Genomic DNA, 9232 nt, shown 5'->3' on the forward strand with positions numbered 1-9232 from the left:
CTTATTTGTGTATGCGTAACCTTTTGCACTGAATGTTTCTGCCACCTGTGCTAACTTGTGTATTAAAAAAAACAAAAAAAAAACAATTCCTGTACCGTCTGCACAGATCATTGCAGCCCAGGAAGAGATGCTGAGGAAGGAGCGGGAGCTGGAGGATGCCAGGAAGAAGCTGGCTCAGATCAGGCAGCAGCAGTACAAGTTTCTGCCGACTGAGCTACGAGAAGACGCCAACTGATGCCGTATGCTGTGTGATGAGCACGTCTGCGTTTGGTGTGGCAAACCTGGACAGGACTTATGAACCCACAGTGACTTCTGTTAACGGTTCATGAAAGACTGGTACAACTTCATCGCATGAACAGATCTCAAATAGCTACGAGTAGGTTTAAAATACTACTGTGTGGAGTCAACTACTTCCTGCAAACAACATAAAGATTGTGGTGACCTGACAGAACTTAGTCCTCTCTTATACTGTCTATAATAACTACTTAACCAGAATGTGACATCCCTCGGACGAACAGCACAGCTCACATTTCACTCTATAAGTTTTTTTCCCCCCCCTCATTTCCGCTTGCAGCTCCATTGCACAAGCTTTCAAATGAAGAACTGATTGTACTGCTGCTTGTATCGCTTAGCCATATAAACACAACATGAAACTGAATGCAAAAAAAAAAAAAAAAACTCCCCAAAACATTTCAGCTTGGTACTCTGACTGTGTGAATGTTGGCCTTTATGCTCCGGTTGCACCTTAACGTCTGTGTGAATCACGTGAAGCGCTGTGGCACGTCTCCGCTTTGATTCAGTGGTCAGTAACCATAATGTGAAGTAAGATGATCCAGTCGTATAAATATTTTTTCCTTCATTCTTCTTCCTGATATTTCTCATCTCTTTAGGCAAAACATATGAAGATCCAACACTTTTTACTGATTTCTCAAAGACACTATGAATATGTTTCGTTATGTGTGACCACTGCGTTGCAATGTGAATGTTTGTTTTTTTTCTTCTACACAGGAAAACATGTTACCACAGAGATTATTTATTACGGTAGGGTAATTTTAGCTGGGAGGGGTCTATTTTCAGGGTCAGATATGGTCTGAGTTTATAGCAACCAACAGCAGAGAATTGTGTGGCTTCCAAGCAGGGTGTCGGATATTTTCCCAAACCATAAAACATGTTTGTTTTTTAATTGCTTGTCCTTCTGGCGATGAAAGTATGAACAATGCAATAACATAACAGGTGCTTTAGGGGGCAGCATTGGTTACGTTCATGCTGTGCAGAAAGTGAAATGTGTGTTTGTTTTTTAAGTAAATATTTCAATGATCTTTGTAACCTGGCAGTTGCACAAAGAACAGTGAGAATACATTTATGAAAAAAGTATCTTGTTAGCACATTGATTTATTTTGGAGAGAACAGTAGCCGTCTCTTCTAGAGTTACTTAACGGCAGTTTCTAAAGCAATATCTTCACTGCCTGGTATTTCTTTCGGTCACATTCAGCGACAAAAATCGTTGCGATCAGCTAAATCTCTCAAACGTTTGAGTGCTGAGAGAAAGTAAAAGTGAAGCAAGTGCAAAGATAATCACAAAGTTTTGTCTTGTTCTTTTTCTGCTTGTTGATCAACAAGCAGAACAAGCTTTTGTTTACAGCGTTTGATTGTGATGTCATCAAACCTTTCCCTCGTCTTATTCTTGAGGCCATCATTCAGTTAGATGTTACACTGCAATGTAAGTTTAGGTCCTAGGTGAGTAAATCACACCTCCACATAGCAACACTGTATCCTGCAGCATGTAAGCAATGTGTTTTTCTAAGTTGACTTTTGTTTCAGTTGATTTCTGGCATTGTGACCTGTGTGTGTGTGTGGACATTTTGAAAGAGATGGGGAGCATCCACCGCTTATCAGTACAGTCTGTAGTGTTATTATTATTAGTGCCTTAGTCGTTTACTCATACAGCGTCTGTTGCTGGAGCGATAGCTTCACGTAGAAGACAAGTTTTTGCTCGGAAACGTCGGTTCCTGTCTGTGGTATTTTAACATGCTGTTCCTTTAAGTGCTGAAACAACTGCGCCTCCTTTATCTCTCCTCTCTGCCACATGTAAAGCCTTTTCTGGGGGGGGGGGGGGATGACATGGACTGTCTGAAATGTGCTTGAAGTTTAAAATGTATTATATTACATATATGAATACATTTTTGTACTGAATTTTATGGGCATGTAACCACAGTGCTTCTGAACAAATACACCCACCAGAGACGGAAGTGTGTCAACCCAACTGCTTTGTGTGTAATGAAGTCCCCGACATTTTACGGATGAGTTTTTTTTTTTTTTTCTTGTGCTTTTAAGATACTTCAAAAGATAAATGTGATGGGAATATTTCAATATATCTGTCACCATTTTATTGCTGTGTGGAGTAATAAAAGTGTTCCCACTACGGTAAAAGAAACTGAATTAAAAGGTTGCTACACTAAAAAAAAAAAAGAATGATAAATTAGGATACTGAGAATATTTATCTGGCCTCAATAAAACTTATTTTTTTGTATTCACTGAAAATAAAGCATTTCAATGTAATTGATGTGTTGCATGTATTTTTTGAGTCGCTGGCATTTCTGTGGAAATGTTCTGCATATGGAAGAGCGATGTTCAATCATCTGAAAAGGATGAACACATGTCCATCGTTATAATTATTTAATTTCTCTTGGGCTAATTAAAGTACTTTTCAGGTTAACTAAATGTGTTACTCATATGAAATTCTAATAATTGCATTGAAGTTTGTAGTTGTAATGTGATCAAAGTGGAAAAGTTCAAGAAATTACATTTTTTGAAATGCGCTTAGTGAAATTCATAACAAAAATCAAGGTTTTGATTTATCAAACATATTTGATAACTTAAAACTGCTGGTTTCAGTGTGGATCACTGAAAAAACAGCAGTTTTATAAATGAAGTAGGAAAAAAAGCTTGTAGTTCTCAAGACTTGGGTTTTGAGCAACATTTCTGACAATTTGCCTGGTATTTAGCAAATTCTCAAATACTTTATTGTAAATAATTCCATGACATAAGATTCAGTCAGATTAAAACTTTAACTGTAGAAATCATTAAGACTTTTGAAGATTCATTGTGCAGTACCTTGACAAAATTTAAGGGACAACTTTATATCGGTAAAAAGTTCATGTGACAGAGTTGGTTTCTTTTTTTTTTTTTAAACTAAAATTTTTAAAATACTGTGCACACATTTTGTACACATTTCAGGTTTAATTTTTTTTAAGCTATGTGTATTTCATCTTTCTTACTAATTTACAACCCAGTTCTTCAAAGAGATTTGTATCCTGGAAAACTGACGGAAAGTAATGCATTAAAATATTTCCTTTAGCTGATCATTTTGCAATTTATTCTTTAAAATAAACTGTCTCAGACACTGTATGATTTGGCATTCCTTTCTGTTCTTGTTCATTTGAGTTGATCAGGAACAAAGCCTTAATAAAACAGATCCAGAATCTCTGAACTCTCCTGGCAATCACCAAGTCTGTGTCCTGTACAAATGACATTTTATTTTATTTGCAGTCAGAGTAAAAATAGATTTTCTGATTTAAACCACAAATCTGCTTTTATGGTTGAGATTCCAGGACCATAAAGACTCAGCTGGAATTTTCTCTCGTCATTCTTCTATCCAACTTTTGCTTGTGAAATACATTTAGTACTGCTAGTTTTAACAGTTTTTTTTTTTTTTTACAGATACATTTGGAATAACTTTCTCTCTACATCAGCAGCACTGACTTGACTCAGGCCGAGTCAAGGTCTTCTGAGGAAAAGCGAGGGAGGTCAGTTCTGCCAGGAAAACAAGGTTCCCTTTTTATTCACAAGACAAGATAGCATTTCTGAGTCAGCACAAATCTACAGGGTATATTGAGTCCAGACTGTGTGCTGAGACTCGTGCTAAATCTGTCCGGCACTAAAATCCAAGGAGGCGACGTCAATTTCAGTGGCACAGCTGCTTCCTGGGACAGAGTTCAAATCTGCCTTCCATCCTCTGATATTTACTCAAATCAGCTTTTTGTTGCAATTCTGTAAATGCTTGCTGATATGACTTCAATCCTGTTTTCTTGTGAATTTGACTTGGCTGAGATGAAGAAAGAAGAACTTGGTTAAATTAACGACGGCATTGAATTTAATGTTGACTGGCAGCAGATAGAAGACATCTCATCTAGTATTTTCCTCTTCTAAATCTAATTCTAATAAAAGTCAGAAGGCCGATACTGTTACTGATGACGACAGCAGATTACATGGCAACGCTGCTACTTTCGTGTCATTAAAACACCTGTTGTAACATGGAGGAATTGTTTTCTTTTTTCCATTTTGTTACAGTTCTGAAATATTTCTAATTTTTCAGGGTGTCTCACCTACCAACCTGATGGAAGATTACTGACTTGTGGCATACAGAAAGTACTATGCACTTAATTTATGCGTGCTAATAATTTAGCGAGATCTCACCTACATGTTGTAAAGAAAAGTGTTAAGGTGGAAATTTGGAAAATGAGACAGGACCTCAACTTTAATCCTCCATAAAATTTTAAATGCTTCTTAAAAATTCAAAATAAAATACCCTCCAACATTATACTGTCCATATATCAGATTAAATTATACACAGGTGGATTTATATAGACTTACTATGTAGGTGACGTCTGGATATCAGAATAAATGTGTTTGAACACAAATGAATATCACACTTTTTAGATTTCAATTGCAAATTAGAAAACAGCCCTTTGTTGGCCTATTGCCAACAAAGGGTTGGCAATAGGCCAACCTATTGGCCTATTGGCAATAGGTCAAATTTCAAAAGCTTGAAATTTGACAAGCTTTTGTCAAATTTCAAAAGCTTCAACATCTCACTTCTGACTCAAAGGATTAATATATTATTATAATTGGAAATTCAAAGAATACTGAGGGTAGTTCAGGGTAATCCATGCACCGTGCATATTTGTTTTTATCTCTAATATTTTTTTAATCATTTCAATTCACATTTTGTTCAATAAGCTGTCTTAGAAGAAGTCCAACTTCTAAAAGTTTGCTAGATCCATGACCATCAATAGCTCCTTAGTGTTATCTCTTAGTCTTTAAATTCAATACTAATTGAAGTGTTTTGTTCTGAATAAAACGCCCGGTCTAATCAGACGAAGTCATCATTTGCTGGACAGGTACAATGTGATGATCTTTGTCTCTTCGTTTATTCAGAGTCTACGGGTGACACGGATTGAGGCTCTCTGATCTTTGACTATGACTGGCATGTGTGACTGGCTGCGAAGGGCTCCATAAAACACATGGCAGGATGACAACATGGTGACAGCTGACTGGCTCAAAAAAGCTTCACAGGAACGATGTTGCACACGCCAGACCACCAAGAAATAAAATAGAGGGGTAGGGTAGAAGTAACCTTAAAAAGATCAGCAACTTATTTCATCTGTTCCTCGTGCTCGAATTTAAGGTCACAAACTGACATGGAGGAATTCGCCCACAGGATTTTCTTACGTAGCACATCAATTATCTTTCCATCAATTAAGGGCAGTCATTCAGGTCCGGGAGAAGCTAAACAGCCCAAACAATTACTCTACCACTACCATGTTTGACTGCAGGCACATGTTTTCCTGAAATGCTGTGTTAGTTTGACGGTGAGTGTACCAGGACACCCATCCAACTAAAACCTCATCTTTTTACAATTGACTTTAATTGATTATATAGTCATATTTTTAGTTTTTTGTTTTTTGTTCACTGCATTTTGTGATCTATATCTCGAAAAGTGTTACATAACTAAAGTTTTATTTACTTTCTTTGTGACCTTTGCAGACTGATAAAAGTCAGCTACTGTTTCTCATCTGCTCTCTAATTTTTTATTTTATGTTTCAGACAGGCCAAGCATGCATAATTTATTGAATCTGCAGCTCTGACAGAAATCCTACCTGGATGTGGGGGTGAAATTGTAGCCTCCAAAAAATATGTAATTTGTCACATTTAATTTCTGATTTATTAAGAGGGCAGTAACTTTTTGTAATAGAGCCTGGTTGGTTCGGGTCAACTCTCTGCCCTTTATAAATGAAAGCATTATTTGAATCTTTTTTTTTTTTTTACATTTACATTCATTTGATAATCTTAAATATTTAAACCCGATGAAAGAAAGAAAAAACAGAAGAAATCTCTTACGGAACAAATACTTTTTTTTTTTTTTTTTTTTTTTTACAGAACTCTATGAGGCCTGGATGGTGTCCAACAGGTGGCACACACTTCATCAGATCCTAAAATATACACTCAACAAAACACATGCAGATCATAGAAGCTAATGGAAGAGTAGCATCATGTGAAAGCCTGAGAGTTCATTTTTATATACACAACCCCGTAAAACTTAAAATAATACCGTTTAGTAAAGAAATATTTCTTCTTCTCTTATTTTGCTGTAAATATGTGCAAAAGTCGAGCTACTGTAACTGACAGTGGCTCTTTAATGGCCAACCAGCCACTGTTCTTAGCAGCAGGCTGTGTGTGACAGCTGCGACTGAGAAACAGAACTGTTACAGTGGGGGTTGTTTAAATGCCAAAGCTTCTCCATTGTCCCCCACAAACAGCATCGCTTTCCCTCAAGCCCATTTGTGACAGAACTCTGAGGAATCCTCAATCCACCACAGAAGCCGGACAAGCTTAACGGTTTGGTCGTGCGGTTGATCCTCTCTGATTGCTGCCCCGGTGTTGAGCCGTGTTGTAAGGGAGCCGCTGAAATGATCAGCGGAGGACGAGCAAGCCGCGCTGGCTAACGTGACACGCCTCAGAGTGAGAGGGGATTTCACAGGGGCTTATCCAATTGCCTCTGTGTGTTGTGTGTGAATAGTTGTCATGCTTGAAATGCTACTGTAATTCATCGGAACAGACCTCTGCATGAGCAAGGAAGCACATTTGAAATCAAGTTTCACTGTTTGATGAAATTAAATAAAAGTTTGTGATCAGTTTGTTTTCTTATCTCAGTGTTTTTACTTCATCTTTCTAAGTGATAACTGAGTGAAGATTATCTCCCAAGTAACCCCCCTTTGGAGCACTACTACTTCTTGACACGCCACTTCCTCTTGGAGGGTGATAGAAATAGGAGAGGACGTCTTGCTGCGAGGCGTGGGAGTGGGAAGGTTCCTCTCTGACGCCTGCACCCCATGTATAGTCATACAAGTGGTCAAATGTCCTGGGAGAGCGAATCGGTGTGGAGATTTGAGAATAAACAAAGGGCCCGTGTTGGCAAACAACTGCAGCCCTTTCCAAAAAAGCATTGGGTGTCCAGTATCCGACTTATTTGACCCTCAACAGGCTCTGCGACTTCGCACTCCAGCTAGGTGTTCGGTGTGGCTCAGACGCTCCCATCTTTTCTGTTCAGGCTCACAGATTTGCAGCCAACTCAAAACACTAAGCAGCCATGGATGCCATCAAGAAGAAGATGCAGATGCTCAAGCTTGACAAGGAGAATGCCTTGGACAGAGCTGAGCAGGCCGAGTCAGACAAGAAAGCATCTGAGGACAGAAGCAAACAGGTGGGTGTCTGGTTTGAAACCTGTTCTTGTGTTTTTGCACACAAGATGCCTTGCACAGCTTGTACTGTTGTGCCTGTGCAGCCGTGTGTTTTCATGTATCGGCTCAAGACATAAGAAGCTCTCATATTGTAATTATTTTCTATGTTATATGATGACTTTATGCATTGAATATGTAGAGAACAGTTACAGTTGTATTTTATATGCAAGACCTGAGGCTGTCATATAAAGTTAGATGACAAGGTAAAGTGTCTTTTGAGGACAACAAGAATAATTTATTTGAATTTTGTTATTGCTTAAAGCAAACGTTTCTGGTTTCTCTGTGCACCAGCTTGAGGATGACCTGGTAGCACTGCAGAAGAAGCTGAAGGCCACTGAGGATGAGTTGGACAAGTACTCCGAGGCCCTGAAGGATGCTCAGGAGAAACTGGAGCTCGCTGAGAAGAAAGCCACAGATGTGAGTTTGAACTGAGGAGAGAAACACTTTCAGTAAAATAACGCTGCTCCCCATACAGATTGACTCTAATGCTGAAGTACCAGAGTAATATATTACAAAATGCACCTATGGGTTGCATAGGAGGAATTTAAGGGTGCAGGTAAATTTAGCCCTTGTGCTGGATATGGTAATGTCACAGTTCACAGGCTAACTGTTGTGCCATTTGGATGGATGTTATTGCCAGTGTCCAGTTTCAGTCGGGCGTTTTTACAGGCACATTTTGGACTGAAAAAATCCTTGAAATATTTGTGGCCTCTCTGGGATCAGTTGTCACACCCAGGGTCAGATGGATCAAAACTGTTGACTTTGGTTTAATGTTTAGCCAATTAGCCTATGCCATTATTGAGTTAAAAAGCTCATAAAACAACACTTTGCTCAAAGATAAACCTTAATAACAATCAGCTTAGAATAAACTTAGGTTTATAGGTAGTTCTAAATTTATAGACTGACCAATGAAGTTAACGATAACAACGAAATATTTAACAGATGTTCTATGAAGTTTCTATTTTCTTCTAAATAAATAAATAACTTGATGTAGAAAAAAATCCAGTTAATAAAAAAAAGAACAGAAAGTTTTCTGGTATCCTGGTATTCTGGTGTCTTAGAACATTAAATACTTTCTTTTGTACATTTGGCAAATCAGGGAAAAAAATCTCCTGAAATAAATATCTCTTTTATGCATATTGGTCACTAGTGTGGACAACTATTACAAATTGTTTTTTTTTTTTTTTTGGTATGTGTGGTATACTTGCATATCAGTCACTTCATCAGTGGATTACTCTATACTCTACACTGTAATCCACTCCATACTGTAGAGTAATCCTTAGTAATCTACTGAAGCCTATAGAGGCTACAAACTTGCAACCTACTGTGATTAGATTCATTCATTTTGTTCTTGGAAGTACTGCAACAATTTGCATGAAAAAAAAATGTTGTTAGGCTGAAACATACTGTTTTCAAGAGAAAACAATGTGTTTTGCAGATTTGTCCAGCTGTGTAATTTACAGTGTCGGTTTACATTATAAAGTAAAAGTGTAATGAATTGCAGGTAGGGAAGTGAAACCAATCTCTATGAAATCTCAGCAGGACAGTAAACGCAGTCCCTAAAAACATTGCAGAAAAAGGAAGAATTAGGAAACACGGTGGCAGTGACACTGACCGAGATCAGGATGGAGAAATAGTTGAAGAAGCTGAGG

General features: G+C 38.0%; 1 protein-coding gene and 1 long non-coding RNA gene across 4 annotated transcripts in view; both read left to right on the forward strand.

The window, feature by feature from the left end:
• Positions 1 to 2559, forward strand: part of tln2a (talin 2a) — an 85106-nt gene extending 82547 nt beyond the window's left edge. For all 3 annotated transcript variants that reach the window (XM_014992036.2, XM_088004388.1, XM_088004387.1), the window contains one exon: positions 107 to 2559. In XM_014992036.2, coding sequence (XP_014847522.1) covers positions 107 to 235 — 129 coding nt within the window. In that variant the 3' untranslated portion in view covers positions 236 to 2559. The remainder of the gene's footprint in view (positions 1 to 106) is intronic.
• A 2756-nt stretch (positions 2560 to 5315) lies between these two features.
• On the forward strand, positions 5316 to 8031 carry LOC148160262 (uncharacterized). Its single transcript, XR_015762545.1, has 2 exons — positions 5316 to 7543; positions 7872 to 8031. It is a non-coding gene; the product is annotated as an uncharacterized LOC148160262 (long non-coding RNA).
• The last annotated feature ends 1201 nt before the right edge of the window (positions 8032 to 9232 follow it).

The sequence above is a fragment of the Poecilia mexicana genome, unplaced genomic scaffold (genome assembly GCF_051168715.1).
Source record: "Poecilia mexicana isolate PSO_F unplaced genomic scaffold, ASM5116871v1 scaffold_3, whole genome shotgun sequence".
In the NCBI taxonomy this organism is placed as follows: domain Eukaryota; kingdom Metazoa; phylum Chordata; class Actinopteri; order Cyprinodontiformes; family Poeciliidae; genus Poecilia; species Poecilia mexicana.